Genomic DNA, 26,710 nt, shown 5'->3' with positions numbered 1-26,710 from the left:
CATCAACATGACAGAAGGGTGCTTTTGTAGTATGATACCCCTGGCTCCTGTTGCCCCCCTTGGGGTGTAGCACATGGCACAGGACCTGACAGGATGCTGCCGACAGCTCATAAATACAAGAGCTAATTCTCTGCAAAACCATCTGGTTTTCAATGCTGCAGAAAGGGTTTGATTTAACGGGAAACCTTACAAGTGAAAAAATAGGAGAGAGGAGGCAGGACAGAGAGCAGAAACGAGCAGCACATTGGGAGGCAGAAAAGGAGATCTGAGACTCTCCTGAAGGAAGGTGCGACGCGGAACGCCAGGATGAATGATGCCACAGAGAAGGACGTGCAGCAGCAGAGGAGGAGATGACAGTATGGGTTAGAAATATTAACAGACAAGGAGGGAGAGATGAAGCAGAGCTGCTGACACTGGCGCTCAAAGATGGGGAGGACTAGAAAAAGCAAGATGCGAAGGACTAGAAAAAATGGAAAAACAGAAAAAGAGGGGGAAACAGAAGAGGAGGTAGTGATTTCTTGTGCTGGAGGGAAGAGAGAATTCAAACAGAACATGAAGAAAGAAGTATTTGCTTGAACTGCCTAGAAAAGCAGCTGCTGGGAGGATAGTTTTGTCTGAGAGAGGAAGGGGCACTGCATGGTTCCTGGGAAGCATCAGGGGAAGCAGAAAGTCACCTGAGCAGAACGCCCGGAGACAGGATTAGAGGGATGGTGGTGGACTGAGAACGTTTTGCATTAAAAATAAAAATGTTCTAGTTAAACGTGGAAGGAAGAGGAAAATTCAGCATGAGGAAAATAAAAATGGGAATAACAAGGAAAAAACCTTTATATCCTGTTTCTTGCATTTTTCCTCTAACTACCTGTATCTAGAAAACCAGGAGAGGTCTGAACTTAAGTCTAATATAATTATCATTAATTTTAGCATTGAAAGTATCTATGTTCAGGAAAGTGCCTAAGTCTCATTCGAGTGAAAAGGACCTGGATACAGGTTAATGTAAAACATAGCTTTAAGTGCTTCCCAGTCACACCCCTGGATCATCAGCATGGTCTCTGATTTAGCCCCAAACCAGCAACAACACAGAGATTATGGGAAAAACACTGCCGATGTTATCTGTGGATTGACTTTGTTTCAGCACGTGTATTTTTTTGTTTCTGAAAATGATCAATGTTCATGTGAAAGTTGAAAGTAGTGACTCTAGGTGATTCTGAAACTGCACTTCTCCTTCAGCTGGTAGAGGATTAGCAACCAATTCAATCTGACAGCAATGTCCTGCTGGCATCTGTGTACATTTATTTCTTGTTTTCAGCACGAAAACTGACCACTGATGGGAAGTCAGTCTATGCACGTATGAAATTTATTTAATCAGGTAATTTATGCAACATCATTGCATTTTATTATTTATATTGTTTTACATTAAAGAAAGAAAAACACACTCCAGCGAAAGCTGACAAAAGATGACTACCTGGAGTGTACTGTTGCCCATTATTCTTCTATTGTATTTATTCAAATTAACCTGAACATTTATATCAAAAGAATTAGTGATAGCAAAATGGGTACAACTGATGAGAAAAAAAAAAAATTAAACAAGACTTAATCCCTTCTTTTTCTTTAGCTGTATATTAATAAGTGCTGCAGGGTTGGTTAATGATCTCTGCCAATAATAGCACAAAGGTGATATTGTCAGGGCAGCTCAGGAGGCCTGGAGCTCGTGGGCTGAAATCCCTATGGCACATTAAATTCTGTAATTTTGTTGGCGAAACCAGGGTAGCAAAGTTCCAGTTTTACAAGATCAGGAGGTGCTTCCTATAGAGGAGACTACTACCAGAGCCAACTAGCACGTTTGAAAAGAAAACAAACACGAAAAATTCTGGATGAGCTCAAGGTCAGGTGCGGCTCAAAGCTCCAAAATCAAAATACGGGCCAAAACTTTCCTTTTGCTTTTTTTCCCCAGACAACATGGTGAAAAGTTCTGCTTTCATTCATTTCTTGACCTAACGGCACAAAGTCCTAAAATTACGTTGCTGTATGAAGTGCAATAAAACTCCTTAAACCATCATTCTGAGGCTTAAACCAAACCCCAGATCAGCTGTGAGCTCGTTTCCTATGTCCAAGCCTGTTGAGAGCGTGCAGTCCACACTTGGGTACTGAGGGAACAGGAGGAGAAACAAAGATTTATGGACAACAGAATGCTACTAAACATCAGAATGACCCATCACTGTAGTCCTGTAGAATAATACACAGTTGCCAGTATATAAAAAACAGACAAGAGGGTTGAAGAAAAAAGGTCTTTTAGTTGTAGAGACCCGTTCATTATACAATTAGGTACACGAGAGATGTTATAAGATGTATTACTAAATGCCCTGTAGTCTCATAAGCCCTAGAGTAAGGTTATCTGTCAGTACCCTCCCTTTCCGTCTCAAGCAATACTGCATTTCAGGGGAGAATTAGCCATATTTTATTCACTCACATGCGATGAACCTTGAAATGAGTCTCTCGTTCCTTTCCTCATGTTCCCATCTCTGTCACTAATGCCTTCTTTATAAAGCTATGCTTTTCAAAGTATCTGGGCACATCTGTTTTCTCTTTTCTTCCTCCACCCATCATGTCACCATCTCTAACAAGTTTTTGCTCCCTCAATAACTGTTATGTTCTCATTTTTTTTTTTTTTTCTCTCCAGCTCCCCTTTCTGTGTTCTTTGGACACCTTTCCAAGAGCACATCTGTCCTTCTGGCATGTGCTTTCTTCCTCCCTTCACACCTCCATGTGCCTCTCGGGTCCTGTGTCTGCAAAACTCATTCCCAACATATACACTCCATGCGGCTTCCTTCCCTTCTGCTGTTTAATCTGGAAGAAGAAACCTAATTCAAAGTAATGCACTGCCACTCCTTGAGCTTAATAAAACCTACCTCTCTGCATCTGCTACTGCTCTTTCATCCAAAAGCCTTTCCTTCTGACATTCCTACAGCCCAGCGATTGCTTTCTCTTTGTATGGAAACAACCTCTCTGACATTCTTTCCCTTGCCAAATCTGTATCAGCTGGTGAGTTTTCCATGTTCACCTATGATGTTTTATATATTGTCATTATTCCATTGAACTTTTTCTTCAGCTTCTGGGGAGGATCTATTCCTCTCAGGACAAAACTTGCCACGAGTTGTCTGAGCATCTAACACCTGCTGACCTCAATCATTTTAAAAACATTTATTTATTTTAAAGAGCATCTGGGATAAGACTTTTGAAGATTCCTCCCAATAGTGGAAGTTATGTGTCTTTTCAGCAAACGACCCTGTAAGTTTGTAAGTTTTAGAACTTTGTTACATTTTTCCTCATACAAGAGCGGTTTTAGAGATGCCACAGATGCACAAACTGGTTCCACCTTACCTTTGACGTGGCTTCTCCCATCCTCCAACAGTGGTACTACTATAGTGTTGTTCATATTCCCAGGTGATCTCACAGCTGTATAGACAACAGGTACCGACTGTACCACCACGGGGATACGGTGCACGTGACTCATTTTGTTGGACTGCAAGTTCATGGGACTTGAAGGTGGTACTGGATGGATAATGTGCAAAAACTGCTGGCCTCCAACACCAGACGCAGAGGCCACAAGAGGACCTGGAGTTAATACTGATGGTACAGATGCCGCTGAGGATACCGATGTTATTACTGTGGGTGATGAAGCTGGTCGACTAGAAGAAGAAGAAGTAGAAGTAGAAGAAGGGGAGGAGGCTGATGCTGTTATGGAAACCGGTGAAGATGAAGCTGTTGTAGGGGACGACCTGGCTTTGTTTATTGACAAGTCCACTGGTTCAGTCTGTGTTTGGAAATGGTCTGTAGATAATGAATCCTCCACAGGGTCTGCCTTCATGTTGTTTAGTAACAAGGGTACAGCTTCCATATCTGGGTAGTTGTGGACGTTTGGGGACTGCTGAGGAAGGACAAAGGGATATAGTTACATATGTGGCTAAAGATGACTTGCACACCAAATTGCTAACGCACATCACACAACTTGGTCATGAAAACCACCGGATTTGTTTCCTTGTCTTGTGTCAGCTCATAATTTTAAAGGACAAATCATGCTAGAAAGCACAGACATGTTCAGTTTGGACAGAATATTAACAAAAAGTTCTACTCCTGTTTCTTAGAAGGTGGCAGGATTAACTGTACAAAATCACCCTGTTTCTTTGCAAAGTCATCAGTGACAAAAATTTTAATATCTCCACAGGTAGCCACTATATGTATTCACAGGACTTTTCTTCCCAACATCTAACTTTAAGCTACAGCGTTACTCTCTTGTGTCACCTCCAACAGACATGAAGCAAAACTGGTCACCACCTTTTTTCAAACAACTTTCTGCATGCTTGAAGACTGTAATTTCCCCCTACTTGTCTACCTTCTTCTAGACTAGGCAGACCTTGCTGCTGTGTTCTGTCCTAAGTCACCTTTAAGAGAACAAGCCTTAGTTCTCTTGTTTGCTCTTTGCAGTGATCTTTGTAGTTTTGTCCATACCACTTTTCAGAAGGTGGTGCCTTACGTTAAACACAGTCCTTCAGTGCAACGTTTGACTTCTTGCATTCTGCATGGTTACTGATAATGAACCTACAGGTCAGTACAGAGCCCGGCGTTTGTATGGTTGTCCTGTTACAGGCAGCAATGGCTACAGCAATTCATTATTCTGAATTAGCACATTAGGTAGCCTTCCCCATTGTTATAATTTTTTTTTAATTTTTCCATACTAATTAAGAACAATTTTCCTGACTTCGCAAAACAATTTTATGCTTTAGACCAACACTTTCAAAGCTGGTTGTTCTAAATTTATTCTAGACTGGTGCCATCTGCTATTTTTATACTTTTATTCCTTATTTCCACCATCAAAGAGGTTAATAGAATTTTTGAATAATGCTAGGCCAAAGGTAGATCCCTGGAGAAGCTCATTTGATATATCTTTCCTTTTTGACAGTACATCATTAATAACTACTCTTTAAAAATGTTTTTTCAAGTAATTTTCAATAGGCAAGGCAAGGAAGGAAATGCCCATCAATAACCTGGTAGTAAAACAAAGCACAGCTCACAGCTCCTCAGCTAAGTACCTCCATGGCACTGCACTGCAGCAGAGCTTCTCTACAGGCACACGCACCCTGTTACGTGCTATAATACAGAAAACCAACCTCAATAAAAAACATTTGCCAAGCTACTTCAAACCTCACTTGACCCAGAGCAATTATTCCATATACAGCTCTAACAAGCAATCTTTTTATGGTACCTAAGCAGCTCTAAATGCATTCTCTTGATCTCTAGATTATAGTATTTACTAAGTATCTAAAAATATTGTCAGAAATATTTAAGCCACAAATATTTTTGTTCGTCTACTCTAAATAAGCTAACAATCAAGCAAGCTGTGAATTCACTTTGGGATTTTTATAATCAACTATATTAAATATTTTCATGAAGAACCCTCCTGGTTTTGAGTCAGAGCCAAATTTCATCACAGAATGGAGTTATACTGCAAAAGGAAATAGAAACACTAATATTAAAAATTGTAATAATAAAAGCCTAAGTGGATATTAACCCTGGCATGGTGAAAGATAAGATGTTCTAGTAGATCCCATCTATTCAGCTGATTTAGACTGGTTCTTGGATCTGACATTTTCCCCCATTTGAAAGCAAGACCATCTCTGGAACAGTGAGTCTCTTCCTCTATTCATACACAAATCAACTTAAAACAAAGGGACCCCAATTCATCCAGCCTCTGGACCCTGCTGTTCTGCTGTAATACAAATAACAAAAGGAAAAAATCCCTTTATAAAGACAATAGGAAGTTCTCCTGCTAAAAAAGAACACAGGAGTGAAGAACAGGTCACTTTTCGAAGAGCATAACCAGCTACGAGTGACAAGGTTATGAAAACCTCTTCCTCAAGAAAGCAAAACCGCCTGTACTTGCCCAGTGATGATTCCTGGTAACTTCCTCTGAAACACCTTACCCAGGCCATTGTCAGTAATGAGATTCTGCATTAGGCATACCGTATGTGCCACAGTAAAGACAAATCCATAAACATACATGGCATAAGTAGTTCATTTGTCAAATCTTGACAAGTCTCATGTATACAATGGGCAAACAGACTGGTTCTGCTGAACTAAACAGACTGGTGGTAGAATGAAGGCAAGGCAGAGAGGGACACCCTGCACAGGCTATACCCAAATCTTCATGAGGCCGAAGGCAACATCTTCTGTCTTAAATGTTTGAGAGAAGGGGGATAAATGGGATCAGCTCACATACAAGGGAGATGAGGGATCCCCTTGTGCACATGGCTGGGCAAGGGCCATCTAGAAGCAGTACAGATCGCCAGCTCCATTAACAGGGCAGAGAAATGTGCCACGGAGGAAATCCTACATGTTGACGCACTTCCAGGCTTCCCTTGGGTGTCAGAGGCAGATTTCAGGTTGACCCAATGCTGCCAGCCTCAGCAGCACAACTTGTTACTCTGTGAGCCGAAGGATGGATTACCGTGCGGTTGCTGTCCTCACTTGCTCTTCAGAGCACTCTGGCGTGCTCTGAGGGCACCGGGGATTTGATGTACCCAGCGTATGCACATCAAACTGTTCCCAGGAGTCTTCTGACTTCTGGGATGCTTCTGAGACTGGACAGAAGGGATTCACATGGACCTCAAAAGCAGTCCATCACCAAACCAAGCGCAGGCTGCCCCAAAGTCCCAGCTGCCTTTGCAGTGAGCAGCATCAGGTCCTTTACAGGAAGAGTAAGGAAGAACCCCAAACTCTTCTGTAGCTGATGCCACAAAAAGTACTTGTTCCATGGATAGAGTCAATGGTCTTTGAGACAAAGCACAGGTCACGACTTACAGATTTTTCTAGACTGTGCTAAGAACAGGCCTTTGTTTTACTGTAGTAATTACACTTAGTCTTTTGGGAATAAAAAAAAAAAAGTATCATGTAACTGCAGTCTATCATACAAATCACTTTCTCTTTTAATAGCTCTTCTGCATTTACTTTTGTACTGTACATTCCTTATATTGCATCTACCTTTCAGTATGTACCCTCTTCTTGTCCAGAGCTGCTGGAGGGGCCGTTAAATCTCTATGTGCTACGGCAATACAGTTGATATTATTATTTCAGTCTTCAGTAGTGAAACTAAACTCAAAACCTTTACAATCCCTTAATGAATTTCTCCAAACAGGATGAAAACTGCTATGCCCTTCAATGACCTCCTTTCCCTGCCAAAACTCTTAGACTAAGAATGCCCTTTCTTTGGTAAATTCAGGCTGTGACCGATGTCAGTCAACGTTACGAAAGACAGCAGGATCCTTATCAAAACAGGTTTGTACATCCCGTACTTAAGATAAAAATTGTAAACAAGTGTTATATTTTGTTCTGGTGGTGAACAAAGGTCTACCCCAACAACTCGTGCTCCCTTACAGTGACCTACAAGTGGTATAGATGTCTCTCCATGACCTCAGATTTTATCTAAGCTGCCAAAGCTCTATTTAAACTGTATTTGAACCAAAACGTTGAACATTAAATTATCATTATTTTTTGAAAATGGATGGTATATGCAAACCTTTCCCAACGATGATGACTATTCCAGAATTAGGAACTATGTGACAAAGAGAAGCAATGAAGCCAAAAGGGATGGCTAAGTTCTCAGCACACTATTTCTTAGCATCTCCCCAGAATGTTATTAACCAAGAATTAACTGTTCATTTCCCTAGACGATGAGTGTTGCCATTAGTTTTATTTAACGGAACCATGTCTTTTCTAATTGAGAGGATCACAACACTATGGCTGGGATATTCAGAGGTATACCTTCACCCATTCTCTGTCAGCTCATAAAGTCAATTGGATGAAAAACAAATGGTTGTGTGTTTTTTCTCCTGCCTCTCTATTCCTGCTTTTCCATCCTCATCTAGTAAACTAGGCTTCTTGTGGTGGTGTGGGCTCAGCTGATTGCTAGTTTGGGCATCTGAAACAGGTTTTCCCCATCTGACTCCCAAAAGTGTCCGTATTGGTTTTGCAAACTTCGTTTTGGTTTTAGGGGTCTAAACTCTGCTGAGAGCTTGTCAGCTTCCAGAGCGTTTGGTGGGTTAGAAAGGGATCAGCCTGAGGTCCCTGTAACCCACCGGGCTGCCTTGGACGCCAGCCCAGACCATGGGAATACAACACGAGGGGGTACAGCTCCACGCAGCTTCCCTCATCTCACTGCTCCTGCCCGCCGGTAGAAAGGAGAGGGACAGCTTCAGCCCTGCCTCCAGCTGGGACTTGGAGGCAAATCTCAGCAACGCCTCTCTCTGCAACACCGCCGTCACATCCTTATGCTGTCCACCATCCACTCAAATCCAGGCTGAAACAGAACTGGAAGGCAGGTTACGATGGCTCCCTGCTAGAAAAGGCTTTTTAATAAAGCCGCAGCCTCTACTAGTCAGTGTTCTTGGCTCATGCTTTTTGTGCCTGCCCTTTAAAGCTGTACACCAATATTCTCTGCAGTGCTCTGTTCATTAGCTTGCCATTAATAAACGCCGCCAGAAACATAACACGTGATTTCCCTATTCACAAAGCTCTTTTTGGCTGTGTAAAAAAGCATTCCTTACTGCCCGTTTCCCCGGCCGTTATGGAAAAACAACCAGCCAGCACACAACCAGCCACAAGACCCTGAGCGAAGCATGGTGAAGTTACAGCTGATAATGTGTTATCTGCTGGATGGCCATCCTTTCCTGCACAGTTCTACTTCATCTTCCTTCCAGCCCCCTGAACTCCACCTCCTTTTAACTTAGTTCAGGGTAAATTTTGCAACAGCCCCTTTTCACTCTTTTATTTTACTCATGGCAACCTTCTCTGTGTACCAGCAGTGTCTCCCATCCATAACCAAGCCATGAAGAGCTCATAGTTTCCACACAGCTGAGGTTAAGACCAGTGAAAAAAGCAAAGATCATTTTGTCTTCAGCAACTCATCCTGACAAACTGATGCAGTTCATCAACTTCACAAGGTACTAAGCTTCAGTGAGTCTTTATGCCTTTGTGGAGTTTTATTGCTCCCACACAACGGAGTTTACAAACCTCCAACAATCAGTTGTCAGCTTTTAAAGTGTTCTTCCTCTCTGGCAGAAATCTCCCAAGGTCATACAATTTGTAAGAAAGCATACCAAAAAAGCTGTCCTTGATGACAGAAACCGAACAGACTAAATTTAGCATTTATAAAATAAGCTGGCTTTGAGGACAGGAAGTTAAAAAATAACTTGCTAAACGATTAACTCTTCAGTCAAATCACACAAACCCCTTTCTTGGTTGTCATTGTGCTGCCCCACCTCATTCTGCTCCGACAGGAGAAATTTCAGGCAGGATGATTTTGGTTTGTCAGAGTTAAAGGAAAGCGAGATGAGAAAAATCATACTCCTTTTGAAAAGCTACCCACAATTTTAACCATGTCATTGCCACTGCCATACCAAAACGCCAAGGCTCGGCGGTGCAGGCATGCAGTCTTCTGGGCAGGCAGGGCAGAACTGCGCCCAGCTAGAGCAGCTTTCAGCTCTGATCATCATGCTTGGAGGGTGAAATCTAAACAACCAGGAATATCCTGCAGCTTACAGTAACACTTCACAGTAAAAGAAACACATGCTAGGTTTGAGATGACAAAAAGCACTTGCTCTAGGAGAAGTAATTTTGCTTCTGCATAGCACACAGATGTGCTTACAACCCTAATGCCATTAGACAGGCACGCAGGTGGATTGGGTTTAGGATATGGTGTGTTCATCTTTGGTATGCAATTTGGTTTTTATAATTAAACCAGAATATTTTCCTAAATGTGTCCTGTAGATAAGGGTAGAAAGCTCATCCCCTCAAAATTGCAATTCTGCAGGTGCTTGCCATGAAGCCTATATAGGTTTTGTCCTGTCATGCCCCAACCAGGCACTTGCAAGGTATGAAAGGTTGGCACAGGGCTAGCTTGGGTAAGTAGCAACTTGGGCACTTCAAAGACTGCTGTAAGTTATGGCCCAAATACCCAGCCCTTCATTCAGAGTCTTTTTCGGTTTATCTTGCTAATCTAGGAGTGAACTCTCTTTAACATTACAGGAAGAGGTGTTTTTGAAAACACCCTCCTGTCATGAGAAATTACATTCACAATACTCACATGCTTCCACCCAAAAATCGCCACTTCAATCAAAGTGAACAAAATGCTCTAAGAAAAAGGGGAAGTAATACAACCTGCAAAAAAAAAAAAAAAAAAAAAAAAAGAACTAAACAACCTCTAGCTGAAACACTCTGCTATTCCCCTGAAAAGAAGAGACATTTGAGACTCAACTGTGCTCACTTTGAGATGCGGCTATCAATATTAATCTGTACATGAGGGGTACACCAGTACAATGGTAACAGACGGCTGTATAAAATCAGAAGGGCAAACACATAGATAGCTGAGAACCAAAACTGAACAAAATACTCAAAAATCTGTTTCCGAATGCAAAAGCACCAAGCGAACAGGCATTTGTGCCTTTTTGCTCGAGGCTGCTGCTGCAGGCTTTCCCAGGCTGACAGAACTGCTCAGCTCAGATTTGTTGGACAAATGCAGGAGGTCACACTGAAGAAGAAAGCAAAATACAAGGCAGCTGGATCTTTCTCTTTTTTCTTTTTTTTTCTGGAAGCATAAATTAAAAACTGGCTTACTATCAGTTTTCAAGAAAACGGTTGCTCAGGGTCAAGGTTAAATTTGTCTTCCAAGGAAGAAGAGAGATCCTCAAGAGATGGCACTCCCAAGTAAGGTTGAGTAAGACTTTCTTACAACAACTCCCACTGAAGCTTTTCTAAAAGGCACCAGTTGGCACCAAGAAAGACAGAGGGTAGAGTTCAGGAGTCATTAAAATAAAAAGAGGTTCAGTGAAAATGCATTTAAACAAATTGGAATCGATTCAACAGGAGAGACTGAGAGATACCCACTTTAAAGTACTCATGATTCATTTAATGTATCATTATCTCTGCATAACACTTGGATGTTTGATTTCAAAGTGGATGTTTCCAACTCTCAAGACCTAAAAATAAAATTTCTATTCTCTTTGTGAGTCTGAAGAGGCAAAAGAAACTCAGCACATGCTATGAGGTGCAGGTGGCCTCTGTTAGCAGAGTGTTGCTAAATGTGTAGAACCTACAGAAGATGCCCCAAAATAAAACAGAATTAACTAAGAGCTGGGGACACCAAATTCAAACCAACCATTCATGCATAGACAAGCAAAATTCAAGCTCCAAGGCTGTAAAAATGATCTTGTAACTTGTCCTGAACAGTCACGCTATGGTGTTATTCCATAACTACACTTCAACAATAAAGAAGTACCATGTGCTGCAACCTTTAGTAACAGCTCAAACTAGGACTGGGGAAACATGCTTCAAAATGAAAGGAGATCCCTATGGAAACAACCTTAGTTTTTAAATATGTTTAACAATGAACGCAGATACAGTGTAAAATGACTTATTTTTAAATAATACATTTGCAAAGACAGAGTAAGCATTAAGGTTATTTGGCATTTAACACTCCTGTCCCAAAACTGACCCATTTACCGAAGGGTTTCTCCAATGGCACAGAAGGAGAACAAGTGATTACAGACTTCTACAGCCCAATAAACTAATTGGCCCCTATACCGTCTGGTACATTAAATGTAAAAATGATACATCTCTTGAACATGAGGCCAAATTCTCAGTATCTCAAACTCTACGTGGGCCTGCTGTGATTTTTTTGAAAAGCAACAAAACCTGCCCCCTCAATCCCTAAATCATTAACACATTCAGAAAACTAGCTGTTCGGCATGAATGTATTATTTATATTTGAGTAGTGTTACTAGAATGCTCTATCAAAGGAAGAATATGTTGAAAGAAACTGATTTACTCCCATCGCTATGACGCAACTCTTCAAGAGAAATGAGTTTAACAAAGGTGTGGAACAACAGTATTGTAAAATGTTGCTTGCAATATTACTTGCTTAAGCATATTAAAAATACTGATAATGTATTTGTATTCCTTGTACTAATCCATTTTAGATTTGAGAATAATTTCTGAACAAATGGCAGATCTGTGAAGAATTGTTAAAGGGAGGTAAAATACATGACAAATAATGCATGAAACTGTTATTTATACCTTTTAACCACCTGCAAGCTGTTGCCCAGCTCGAGGCAAAACTCAGCCATGACCCCACCATCCTTGGAGCTCAGCACTCCAAAACTGATCTTGCACTTCAAGTCATTACTCCTTGGGCAAGCAGTGCCAGATACCACAAGAGGACTCTGTGCACCCGGTAAATACAACTAGTGTGAAAAAGACATAAAAGTCTGGGCAGTTAATTCTTTTCAATTATTCCTCATTACTCAGTCTTGCTCACACATCCTCTGAGGTATGAAGATACCCATGAACTACTTCAACAATTCTACAGCTACCTGATAAATACGTCAGGAGTGGTGGTGGAGGTGCCATGCTTGAAACTCACATCTAATATGTTATCCATAAACTGCAACTGGGTTTCCCTCTCTCTACTTGTCTTTGTTAATCTTAATTTCCACCAGGAGGATCCATTTTCCTAAATGAACCTCTTCCTTCTGTTTACTGTCCTTCAAGCTGCAGCTGAAGTTCATTTTGTTCTTCTGATCTCTCAATTGAGATTACATCTCAGTTTCGACACGCTTTTCTTTACTAAATAAATACAATGAGTAGAACTAAGTATAGCTAGGTGTGACTGAAATTAAGCGTTTCAGTGGTTTGGGGGGAGAAAAAAAAAGTTCACTTCAGAAAGAAAAAGTTTAAGTAAGTTTGTACTAAAAATAGCACTTTCCAGTGTCTGCTCCTTGAACAGACTTCCAGGACACCTAGCCCAGAACTAGCTGTCTGTCCTAGCAAAACAAACATGCCCAGTGCCATTCGCTGGCACTGAGGGTCCACAGCCTGAATTTGTACAGCCAAAACATCTCATCCTCCGAGCACGGGTCGCTCTACTCCAGGCTTGTTAAACTGGACACAACGAGCTCACCTCTAACTCCCTGAAGTCCTCCTCCTGCTTCCCACTGCCGCCCTTCCTCTGGGACTGGGCAGTGCCGAGGAGGACATCAGCTGACCTCGAAGAAGGAAAAAGAGCCAAATTTGGTAGGAGAAGAATAACACTGCCTGGAAAAAAGCCCTACAGAGGCAGACCAAATGCAGAGATTGGGTCTGGCACCGTCCGAGAGAGGAAACTGATAGCGAGTCCTGGCTGGGAAGGCCGGGATAGACTGGGGCTCCAAGGGGTCATGGGGGGTGAGTCTGTGAATTAAGGAAATTAAGCATTTTAAATCCTAAGCAAGCCATTAGGTCACCTAATGCCACCCCAGATGCAACTGGGATGCATGGGACTGGGACCATGAGATGAAGACGAGGGTGGGAAGGATGGTGCCCATATCCCTGGGTGGTGGGGTTGGCTGGGAAGGCTGCAGGGCTTGGCTGGATGTGAGGAAGAGCGTCCCACCCCGGAGGAGAGGAGACGAGTCAAGCTTGGAGTGACCAGACAAAAGGGTTTGTGCCAAATAAAGCAAAACGCCCTGCTAGCGCCTGGCACGGGACCCGAAGCCGCTGAGGTTCACCATTCCTCTGCTGTCAGCAGATATCCCTGAAACCCGCTGGTGAAACATCCTGTCCCTCCACAACACCCGTCCACAAAAAATGAAGACAAGAAATGCATATTGCAGTAATTGCCCGCCACAGGGTCTGATCAAAGTTAGCGCAGACAGCCCTCTTCCTAACGCTGCCCAAAGGCAGATTGCTTCATCTTTCAGGCTTACTAATGTTCTTTTCACACAGCTTTTGGGAAGGGAGGATTGGGACGGCTATTTTTGACTTTTTCCCCCAACAGCGAATGTGCTCTTAGATAAACTATGAATATGTATATTTGGAAAATTAGTTTTTAATGCCTCTGGAATGGATTTTGATTCACCTCACTGACCTGGTGTGTCACAGTACTTACTGTTACAGAAGAAAAGACCAAGAATAAAAAAACTAACCCTCTCTGTGCACCTTTTCTGAGTCTTTATTTATATTATAAAAATTAGAATTAAAGGCTGAGATAGGATATGGATTATGAGATGGACAACCTGTTGACACCATACATGGACCAGCACACACACACTCAGGTACAGACCATTTAATGCAACACTCTGGAGCTGACTGTGAAGACTTCCTTGTTTCAGTTCTTATCCTAAGGCAATAATAACCAGTTGCTGATAATTGCAAACTGGTTAGTCTTCAGAAATCTCCTTTAGAGGGGGATAATAGAGACTACTTCCACTTTACAGAAGGGAAAATGTTGGGGGAGAATCTCAAGACTTTTTCCAGTACTAAAATATCAAAGTTTAGAGTTACAACATTCGAGCTAAAACATTGCAATGCTCAATAAAAAATTACACGCATTCTAACCATGAAGCCCTATTTATATTATTTTATTCTTTCTGGTTTTTAAGGGTACTGAATATAAACTGCATAGAACAAAATCTATCATTATTCACAATAATTTTCATGCTCTAAAGTAAAGCCTGCCATGTGTATCTGTAACAACTGTCATTATTTGAAACTATTACATCTGAAATCTGAGACAGTTGTACACACTCATATTCTTATTTCTTTATACCTTTAATCTTAAAAACAATATGTATCTCAGCAACTGAACTAAAACAAACTCAAATTGATTATTTTTTTAATAGCTAACACTATCACAGTGATTTTTATTACACAGCAGAACAAACTGGGTATTTACTGTTTTTTCTCATAACAGAGTAATACAAAACTAATATGATCACCGTGTTATTAGTTATGAATGACATGTCTCTAAGTCTGTTCCAGAGGACTAATTGTTTTTAAACAGAGGAAACATCAATTTTCAGCGAAGGTGTTCATAACAGCAGCTTAATAAGTTTTCATTTCCTAAGCTTGTATCAACTTTGGAATATATGAAAGACCCTAAAATTAAATTCTGTTAGAGACAAAATTGTTGGGTTTTGACAAGTAATGCATAAAATACCAGATCAGACACCTGACGCTGAACTGTAGGTAAAACAATTCTCTTGAGTCCCCTTAAGAGATACGTATTTTAATTTAATGGAAACTTCGTATATGCTCCCCATGGCGACAGGGGCAACAAGGCACAAACTATTTCTCCCACTTGTCCAGAGAAAAAGTGGAAGAAATGGAAAAGGAGAAAAGAACCTTTTTATTTTGGTCCACAAATTATTTTTCAACAGAATGAAAAGTTTTATTTTATTTCCAAGCTCTTTAGAAGTTTCTATTTAAAAAAAGGGGGGGAGGTGGGAGGTAAATGTTAAAATGAACCATCATTAATGATGCACATTGACCCATTTAATATTTAGGCAGTCAACACACATCAGTAATTTTATTTTTGTTATTTCCTTACCGATTATAAAAAGCTAATGAATTTGAAATCAATTCCCAAAAGTTTTTCGTTGACCTAAATCTCCTTTCCCTGCCTCCTCCCCACCCCCTTTGTTAACAAAACAAGATTTTGTACAAAGTTTACCCTTGGCTCTTTCGCTAAGCCAGATGATTTGGGCTCAATTCAGATGCCCAGGCATATGAGACCTCCTGGCACACGGAAGACGGCACGGAGCTGGGGGACAGGCTCCGGCACCCTCACGGGGAGGCGCTGGCAGCGGCTAGGATACACCAGCACACCTTGGAGGGCACAAGGTGATGATGCTCGCAGCTGTGCAATTTGCTACCTACGCAAACCCCAGCAAAAGATGCACACAAGCACCTCCTGCAAGTGTGGGAGGCGGAAGAAAAAAGTTCATGCTTTGCTTCAATGCTGGTAAAAAGGTTCTGTAATGCTTTATTTCATTTTTCATACAGAAATAAGCACACTGCCTGCTGTGTGATGTTGTGTAACATCACAACAGTGACATTAGGGTAAGCATGGTCACACATACCCACGTCAGATGCAACAGGACACAACACCTGGTACTGGCTATGGAGCTGATGGTTTGCCATGTGACTGAAATCACTCCCTATATTTGAACTGAAATTATTCTTATAGAAAAAGAAAGAGGGTCCTCAACTCCACGTCTCCATTGACTGAGAATTTATTGTTGCATTTTACATGCACACACGGACACATGGATTCGCCTTACCCAACAGCCAAAGCTTATGTGAAGTATCCAAAGCTACTGAGCATTTCCAGAAGACTTACTGTTCAAGGAGCACCGCTGTTTAAGATGTAAGAGTTGATCCCTGCACATGTGCTGCTTGCCTGCTCTGACTCAGAAGGGAGACTTGAGTTACGTGCAAAACCTACGTGCTCATTTACTTAGGGAGGGGTGCATGAGGTAACTTTAAAAGAAGTAGAAATTGAAACGTTCTGTTTTCCCACTAACCACTGTTACCGTGCACAACCAAATGAAGATGAGCACATCAAATACATCTCTGAGGAGACATACTCAAGTTTCTGCTTCTCCTGAGACACAGACACTATTACTCTTGTTGACATGTGGGTCTTATGTTTAAGCTGTTTTACAGCACTAATTAGTACAGACAACTCTTAATATATTACAAATTAAACAGGAGAATTCAAACTTAGGTTTAGGGGTTTTTTTCCCACTGAATTACAAAGAGTATCTCTAACTTTAATATATACATAATTGCATGTTATGACCATGAAAATGTAACATGAGAGAACTAAAAGCTGTAAAGTGCAGCTGTTTCATAAAGGGCTTGGCATCTCACAAGTTTGCTTCAATAATTCAAGACTTTTGCACTCAAGTAATACAGAAGACCGTTCCTGACACAGAGCAACACCTGAGCAGATAGGACCACAGTTCCTCTGCAGTGCGACCTGGAGCAGAGTCACAGTGTAACTGCTCTGATTAGCTCAGGTACCCCCTTCTGGATGTCAGTACACTCACCACTTTTGCTCCGTTTCATCTCTAATACCCTTCACATCTACACATGAATGTATCACAGAATGGTTTGGGTTGGAATGGACCTTCAAAGACGATCTAATGCAACCCCCCTGCCGTGGGGAGGAATACCTTCCACTAGATCAGGCTGCTCAAAACCCCATCCAACCTGACCTTGAACACTTCCTGTGATGGGGCATCCACAACTTGTCTGGGCAACCTGTTCCAGTGTCTCACCACCCTCATTGTAAAAAATTTCTTCTTTATGTCCAATCTAAACCTATCCTCTTTCAGTTCAGAACAGCTGCCCCTTGTCTTGTCACTACAGGCCTTGGTAAAAAGTCCATCTTTCTTATAAGCCCCCTTTTAAGTATTGAAAGGCTGCAACAAGATCTCCCCGGAGCCTTCTCTTCTCCAGGCTGAACAACCCCAACTCTCTCAGCCTTTCTTCATAGGAGAGGTGCTCCAGCCCTCGGATCATTTTTGTGGCCCTCCTCTGGACCCGCTCCAGCAGGTCCATGCCCTTCTTGTGCTGAGGGCCCCAGAGCTGGACGCAGCACTCCAGGTGGGGTCTCACCAGAGCAGAGTAGAGGGGCAGAATCACCTCCCTCGACCTGCTGGCCACGCTTCTTTTGATGCAGCCCAGGATACGGTTGGCTTTCTGGGCTGTGAGTGCACACTGCCGGCTCATGTCCAGCTTTTCATCCACCAGTACCCCCAAGTCCTTCTTGGCAAGGCTGCTCCCAATCCCTTTTCCCAATCCCTTCATTCCCCAGCCTGTACTGATACTGGGAGTTGCCCTGACCCAGGTGCAGGACCTTGCACTTGGCTTTGTTGAGCCTCATGAGGTTCACACAGGCCCACCTCTCCAGCTTGTCCAGGTCCCTCTGGATGGCAACCCATCCCTCAGGAGTGTCAACCGCACCACTCAGCTTGGTGTTGTCTGCAAATTTGCTGAGGGTGCACTTGATCTCACTGTCTATGTCATTGATGAAGATATTAAACAGCACCGGTCCCAGTACAGACCCCTGAGGGACACCACTCATCCCTGATATCCATATGATATGAGCTGTTGACCACTACACTCTGGATGAGACCACCCAACCAATTCCTCATCCACCGAACAGTCCACCCATCAAATCCATACCTCTCCAATTTAGAGAGAAGGATGTTGTGGGGGACTGTGTAGAAGGCTTTACCAAGTCCAGATAGATGGTATCTGTAGCTCTTCCCTTGTCCACTGATGTAGTCATTCCATCATAGAAGGCCACTAGGTTGGTCAGGCAGGACTTGCCCTTGGTGAAGCCGTGCTGGCTGTCTCGAATCACCTCCCTGTCCTCCATGTGCTTGAGCATAGCTTCTAGGAGGATCTGTTCCATGATCTTCCCAGGCACAGAGGTGAGGCTGACAGGTCGGTAGTTCCCAGGGTCCTCTTTTCTTTTTCATTTTTAAAAATGGGCACAACACTCCCCTTCTTCCAGTCACCAGGGACTTCGCCTGACTGCCATGACTTTTCAAATATCACGGAGAGTGGCTTGGCAACTACATCAGCCAATTCCCTCAGGACTTGGGATGCAGAATCTGAGTCAGAGCAGTAAAAGTTTTAACATCTAAACCACCAGGTCAGATATCCTCAACACGAGGATCTACAGATTGCCCCTCTTCCTAGTCTTGATTAGATGCACACATGACTGAGCTGCTCTGCCTTTTAAAAGGACTACATACATATAAACAAGATTTTAGGCCCTAAAGAAATGTAATATATTACTTAAAAAAAAAAAAAAAGAGAGAGAGAAAGATTACATTCCTCCAAATTTTTTGCGGTCAAACAGAAAATTTAAAGATCTCAGTTTTGAATTCTGGCACCAAAATCCCTATTGTTGTTCCACTTCAGGAACAGGTCAAGCTAAATGCCCATTTATTTTGCTGTGTAGAGATTCAGGAGAAAAGGCGAGTCGGATTCACACTTGCGTATGACTAGGTGTCCAAGCGACTAGCAGACATGGACATCATTTAACATGACAACAGTGCTGTGAAAAGAATATTTATAATCCCATTACTAGATTTTAATAGAATGACTCACAGTTAATATAAACCCAGGTGGTCTTCAGGCAGATGAGGTACTTCATCATATTACATGGTAACAAGAACTTTGATATACAAGGTTCTATTCCTCAAGTGCACTAAGCATTTCTGAGGAATCTGTTTAACTTCAAACCAAATAACTCTACAGCTTAGACAGCAATTTATGTTCAGCTACTAACTAATCTAGTGCCTGCATAGGATATAATTGATAGCTTTATTGCTTTATTATCCTGGAATGTAATGACAAGCTTTATGACCATTTTTTTCCCTTCCCTCCCTTTTAAAAAGCGAGTTCTTATATGGAAGGAAAATAACAGTTACATTTTACTGTCACAGATATTGCAAATTTCTTAAATTTAAAAAATTAACAAACATACTGAAAGGTCATCACTTGGACTTTCCAAAGTCAGCTGTATTAGACCAAAGACTAACTGCAGTGGCTGTGCTACGTGGAGGAATACAACAAAGCCGATACACTCGTAGATTAAAGGAAGCCGATCTTGCTTGCCAAACTCCAATTTTGTTTTGTATGTGAACGTATCATCCTCTAAAATTTGCCTATTTCATTTTATGATGTATTATGTGTTCAGCATAACATTAGACAGTGAAGCAGCCCAGACACCAGTCCCATGGGATGCAGGCATTGCTTAGAGTGACCAGGGCTGTTGCTGAAACAACTCATGACTCCTATTCTGAGGGAACAGCTTTTCCAACAGCCAAGAAAGCCAGCTTACCAATTGATCCACTCTGACTACTAAAAATATGTCCCAACAGGGCTGATAGTTAAAATACTAGGGCGGCTGGCTGCCAAAAAAAATGACTGAATGTGAGAATCTATCGAGGGAAATCTCAGGTTATTTATTCATACTCAGCATCTCAAAAGAGAACATTTGTTTAGGCCAGAATTTCCAGACTGTGCCCTGCTTCAGGCATCATTGCTGTTTCAAAATGCTGGCCTTGATGTACTTAAATATGAAAAATTAAGGAACCATAATAAGACAAAACAACCAAACTTTTTACAAGATATAAATCTAAGAAAAAGGAGAACTCTGGCAAGTAAAATCTAATTCATGCTTTGCCTTCATCCTACCTATCTCCAAAGACTTCTGTATACAAAACAATATTAACGCATGTGATAGCTGATCTTAGAAATATTGATTACACACCAAAATCATGACATTTCAAATAACATCTTCCTTACATCCTGAAGTAACAGGATACTATCATAGAGGGATATGTTTATCATTGTGAGGCTATACCAGTTATTTCTGGAAAACTGGTTTACTATGTAACTCTCTCAAGATACAGAAATACGTCTTAGAACGATAATGCCGCACCTGCAATAGCAATCGTGTACAACGAAGATGGCAAATACAGTAACTGGTGGTTCTTGGAAAGGTATTGTTAAGTTCATGTTGAGTTCAATAAGCCTCTCCTGCTTGAAAGGTTGTGAATGATATGAGACATTTTTCCCACTATTCCCCTTACATATTAGCTTCGTCCAGTAAAAGAACTAGTCCAGCTATTCTCAAACAAGCAGACAAATCCTCCTGGGGAACAGACGTCTTTGAGTCTTGCCTTCAGTCCTGCAGATCTGGCAGAAAGGCCAAATCCTTCCTTTTTATAGAAATAGTAAGAAATACGCCGCTCATTTTCTCTCCACATACATTTTTTGTAATGACACAACACTGTAAAAATTAAGGAAGAAGGAAAAAAATCCCCAAAATGACATGAAATAGAAATTTTAACATATTAGCCCATTTAGTTCACCTACGTTATAACTAGAGGATCTAAGAAAGAAAATTAGGAAAAGGAAGTCTTCTGCTTTAAATTCCTAAACAGAGTCTGTACATGTGTGTACACATATAAAGAAGGAGAACATTGCTGGGCAAGATGATCTCAAAACCACAGCTAGCACTGAACTTTCTTTCCTCAAACAAAAGGACATACGGCAATAAAAATTCTCCCGAAACAGAACACAATGGCTTAAAACCCAGAATATATAATCTGTTCAAAATGTCGTAACATGGTATTTCTGTTACTGCTATTGACAAATTAATCTAGACAAAACCCCTTAACAGATAAGTAGCTTATGAAATTTGAGAGGCACTTAGTTATCAAATATTATTCTGCTTATGGTACTCATGGGTCAACATGCCTCTTGAAATCTTGCTGTGAGTTTTGAGAGCTGGTTTTTAGTTCACTTTAAGCTAACTTCACCACCAAATAAACTCGATAAAACACTACAGCTGAAGCCAGTGAACCAACATACATCACACAGAATAAAATCCAGACAATTTACTTATGGTGAAAGGAGCACGTCAAACTGCTTTTTACTGTGACAATAAAACAACAAAATGTGCGTTAGACTTAAGAAGTCTTTACGAATATTTGAAGAGAGTGCACTTCAAATATTGTAAAAAAAAGCATGGACACCTGCCATCATGAAGGTGTGCCAAAACCAGGTTCCAGGTAGGGGTGATATTCCCTGCTCCTGTATTTGGATGCCTACAATGTAAATGCTGGCACGTGAGCTATAGGAGTTTAATCTCTGGCTACAGTCAGTAGAGCCAAGAGAGCCCAGAGAGCTCCTGGGCTGAGTGGAGCTGTTGTCTCCCTGAGGACAAGCTCAACCCTCCAGGCTCTGGGCTTCCAGCGAGAAAGCTTCCCCTTATTAACCAGGTCCAAGCACCAGCCTACGCACACATGCGCTGAAATGGGCTAAAGCTAAGGTAAGAAAACACATCACCCAGAGATTTTTCTACTATTCCACCAGTATAATGGAAGGAGGCCACTCCTGCAATAACTACAACATACAAAGGGATACTCAAGATTTCAGGTGGGGAGCTGTATATTCAGCCCTTTCTGCTTCCTAACTGTAGAGCCCAAGCTGCAAAATGGGGAAGTAACGAAAAAGGGAAGCAAAGTGCCTCAATAAAAAGGATAGTCCTGTTCAGAAATTGTGATTTCCTTGATTAACCTTTGGCCAAAGGTACGCACAGTCAGAATGCGGCTGAAGTAGAAATACAAAGAGCACAGCAGGAAGCAGAAATAGCATGATGTTACTCAACCAAACTAAACCAGAGCTGGCTATAGGATGCTCTAGAAAGACTTTTTTTCTTCTTTAAATGAGGCACCATTTATAAGCTTTTAGAAGGCACTAGACTTAGAGGATGTCCAGAATAATGCATTTTAACTTCAGCTTTGTTCTCCCAGGAAGGGTATTAATACCTTTAGGGCAACCAAGGGAATCACAGGTATTAAGAACATTTATTACCAGAAACCAGTGAAGTGGTTCAATTTATTCTCAACAGAAAACTCTGAAGTGACCAACACAATGAAAATAGCTATGTAGTAATGAATGATTTTGATAAAATGTAGTAAGATTCATTGTTTGCATTCGAGACAGAGACATTTTTGAACAGGAAAGTTAACAATACTTAGGAGATTAGAAAGAATGAGTAGGGCACATGTGAACTGCCATCTTTTCTGGTTTACAGTGCATCATAAAACTACTGAAAATTAAGATACTTAATCTGAGCTTGTATTACAGGAGTCACAATGTAACCTGATACAATTTGTGGTTTACCTACTATTACTATACATATAATACAAATGGAAAGATAATAAACATAACACTTGTGTGGTTACTAAATGGCACGGGTGCCTGTGACCAAGTTCAGCTTGCATCTGAGTTCGATGTACTGAATCGGTCCACCTTATGGAATAACAATTTCCAACAAAGTAGACTGCAAACATGAAAACCAAATTTTATTTTCCACTAATAGCGACTAAATTCAACTGACCTCCAAGGACTATGAGCTATAGCTTTTTGCTTGCTTAAACTACCAAGATTACTACTAATATAAGAACGGGCATTAATGCGAGGACTGCACATGTTCCTAATGCCTTGGGCAGCTACAAGACCACCACTGCGCTCCGGCAATGACTAACTTTATCAGTGGTTAACTCTCTCCTCCCACCATCTGCTTACACCACAGTCAGAGAGGTGGTAAACACTTAACAGGGAGGAAACTGATGAGTATTATGGCAGCTACAATCAGCACAGCACTTATTTTTGGGTGATGAATCACCACTTTCATCCCAACCACACAGTGCTGGTACATAGACTGCGCAGAAAACCTCATTTCTGGATGGGGCTGGTGGCAGGGCAACAAACACTGCTCTTGGTAGAGCCATGTCAAGTGACTGCTTTGGACAAACCAGAAAACCTTAATGGTCAAAGGTGCAATACTGCTCACCGTCATTCACTCACCAAGCTCTGGGAAAACGGGACTACTTGTCTGAAGATCTCACAGAGTTTGTTTATGGTCCATAAGGGTCACCTTTTCTTTCAGAGTGAAAACAACATGGAGGATTCAATGAAGCCATGCAAGGTGTCAACGACGGCGCCCAGGACGAAAACTGGATCCACTCCCTTGTAGCCCATTTGCACTGAAGTGATGTCACACCACAACAATACTACTTCAAGCTCTGTCAAAATCTTGAACAAATGCACAAGATTTGGAAAATTGGAAAAAAACTGATGAAACAACATTTTGATACACTCAGCTGAAGCACATGTCCAAAATGTGCTTTCCACAAGGCCCTTGGCAGCCTCACCGCAGGCTGCCCGGGACCAGGGCCAGGAGGCCTACCCAATGTTGTCATGGGCTAGAAATTTCATTCCAACTACCTTCAGAGCCCACCAAGATGGCAGCGAGGTGAAGCCCCTTTATTTGCACTACAGGGCCAGCGCTCTTTAGCAGTGCTGTAGGTTGTCAAGATTTATTTGCCCTCCTCCCTTGCCTCTCATTCAGAGTATGGGACTAGTTCAAGGTCTGACCCAGCTTTTGGTAGTTCCTCCATAGACTCTTGAACAGAGATTTCCACCACAGCAGCACTCACAATCACAGTATAGTTATGTATAGGTCAGCAACTACTTTCTATGGCATATCAGCTCTATCGCAGATGACATCCCGATAAAATAACAACAGATCTACTGACATTTTGTCCCAACATTAAGAGATGTGACAAAGTCAATGAATGCATCACACATACTTCAGGGTAGTGAACAGGTCAGACCAGTGCTTTTGCTTTACTACTAACTTTGGTGGAATCCAGAAACGCCAACAAACTTAACAGATTTCTTTTTGCCACACAAAACCAGGCATCTCATAATTCAAACACCTGCCTCAGCATTGCCTACAGTAGCAAGTTATTCCATCCTTTTCATTCTGCCTTTAAACTGACATCAACAAGTGCCAAGGCTTTTTATATAAGCTCAAGCCTGAGAATGCATCTGTCTATATTAATATCCACCCCAAATCCATTCATTTTGGGATCCATCAAGAACAGTGGAATATTAATAATTGTTTATATATAGATACACACAAAGTATAAAATATAAATAAAAATATTTAAGTATATAATTATATACCTATATAGTTATATAGTAGATGTTTGTGTATATATTCATATTATATAATTATTTATCTATAAAGACATATATTATAAAACATACATTTTTTGAGACCAGAGCTATTCTTTGCACCACTGAGCTTCTACTCACTGACCTGCAGAACAGCTGAAAAATCAGCATAAGATACTGACTTCTCTTGACTACCTCTTTTTCTGTTTTCTCCCTTTTGCAAACTCTTTAGAAAAAAAAAAAAAATTGAACACCAGTTCTGCCTTTTTTGCCACTTAGTTTTTATTAAGATTCCCCTCAATACTGTAATGAACATTTTAGTAGTTTGAGAATTTCCAATTCATTTCTCCTTATGACAGATGACAGTTGGGTTTACACCAGCACAACCCTAATATCGTCCCTTCAAAGATCAAAGGAGAAGAGAGAGAATTCTAATAAAATCAGCTCTAATTCCATTAGATTTCAAGCAGTGCTTATGAATCTGCTCCTGGCGGGGGTGAGGCAATCACTAAAATGCCTCCTTCAGCTCTGGCTTCTTATTTTTTATGTCTTCTTTAGAAATCCAGGACCCACTTGTGACATTCAGCAATGAATATTTTTGCCGTGTATATACAATATATTGTGGTGACTATTACCCAGAAACATTATGCCCAGTATACACTGCACATACACTTGTTGCTTCCAACTTGCAATCCTTCAGTGTGTAAACCACACCTAAAGCCACAAGGCTGTTTCTACTCCTCATTTCCACTGTCACCTCTGGAGCAGAATTGTAATCTGTCATTTGCAGTTCATGTATAATTTAAAGGATATCACAGAAATGTGTCATACATCGCTCTGTAAAGCAATGATGTCTACCTAGAAATCTGTTTGCCAATTGTAACGAATCTGCATTTAAGCTCTATTCTTATTATTCAATTATCATATACAGTATGTAAACAGTAGTAATTTTTTTTCAAAAAGCAAAGCTCTGCATGATGCTATGGGATCCATCAATGTTTATTTAGACTGACTAATACAAAAACTTTACTTCAAAGCCACAATGCAAATACAGCCAGGTGTTCCACACTGCAAACTATTCTTTCAGTAACATAATATCACTTTCCAAAATAAGAACTTAAGCAATCCATATTCTCTTTTTTATTGTTAGCTCAAGACAGTTACAATTAAAGTTTCAGTATGGTGATCTTTTAAGAGTCTGTAACAAGACTCAGCAGTGCTGTATATAAATTTACCAGGAGATTTCAGTAGCATATATAAAGAACCGAAATAGGCAGAAATTGTTTTCTGAGTTTACACATTAGGATAATCTTTTTAATAGGACATATAGACCAAGATGGGGGATTTCAGAAAGGATAATCCCTCTGCTATGGAATATTCTATTTCAAAATTTCCACAGGAACATTAAAACCCTTTTGAAATGCTATCCGGCTACCATCACTAGTATTGTCTGAAACACCTGAGCCCACATCTATGAAACTCCTTCAAATCCTTTGGCACCATTATCAGCAAGGGTGCCTGACACCTTGTGTCCTGAGCTATAAAGCCTCTGAGAAAAGAGCAAGGCCAACAACTACAGCTGGAAAAATACTTTTTTTTTAAAATAAATTAGCCGCATCTGTGACTATGTACACATCTGTAAGAGACTGATAGAATTAAAGACCTGATCTACATATCTAGCTAGGTACTTGAACCCCCTTTGTTTAATTGGAAATTGGGAACATAATTGCTGTGGTGGGTCTGGAGCACAGTCTGCTTACTACAAAGCAGAGATTTACCTTCCAGCTCTGTCCATCTGTCTTTCTGCTACTTCCCTCTCCTCCTTTACCACGTACGTCGCTGCCGCCAGCGTAAAACCAAAGGTGATCATTTCTCAACCAACCTGTCAAACAACCACTGCTGCGCTGTAGCTGGTTAATCAAACGCATCCCTTTTGAAACGTACATGCTGGTACTTTATCTGCCATTTCAAATTAGCAGCTCCGAAAATTCAGGTCCATTTGCAAACCACAGTCTGTCCCAATCCATTATCACATGACACTTGGTCAGCAAGCAGATTGTAAATTAACATTTCCATCTTCTGCTGTAGCCTTTTAGTCATAGTAATTACAATAAAATCTCTTTAATCAGCAGACTCATAAAATAACCAAGACGGATGTCTTTTATTTGAGGAAGACCTTGTGATACGCATTGTGTCACCAGCTGCACGGGGAGAATATCGGGCTTTGCTAAGGTAGCAAAGCGGGAAGCTTTCTCACACTCAAGCCACGACCAGCTATTTGAGT

General features: G+C 41.2%; 1 protein-coding gene across 2 annotated transcripts in view; it reads right to left on the bottom strand.

Annotated features, from left to right (window-relative positions):
• The window catches only part of KLF12 (KLF transcription factor 12), a 142,704-nt gene that overhangs the window by 83,180 nt on the left and 32,814 nt on the right, over window positions 1–26,710 (bottom strand). For both annotated transcript variants that reach the window (XM_075722236.1, XM_075722228.1), the window contains exon 2: window positions 3,379–3,922. In XM_075722236.1, the coding sequence (XP_075578351.1) occupies window positions 3,379–3,922 (544 nt within the window). The remainder of the gene's footprint in view (window positions 1–3,378; window positions 3,923–26,710) is intronic.

The sequence above is a fragment of the Pelecanus crispus genome, chromosome 1 (assembly GCF_030463565.1).
Source record: "Pelecanus crispus isolate bPelCri1 chromosome 1, bPelCri1.pri, whole genome shotgun sequence".
NCBI classification, from domain to species: domain Eukaryota; kingdom Metazoa; phylum Chordata; class Aves; order Pelecaniformes; family Pelecanidae; genus Pelecanus; species Pelecanus crispus.
Note: the sequence above shows the minus strand (reverse complement) of the source record. Positions and strands in the feature narration are given on the sequence as shown.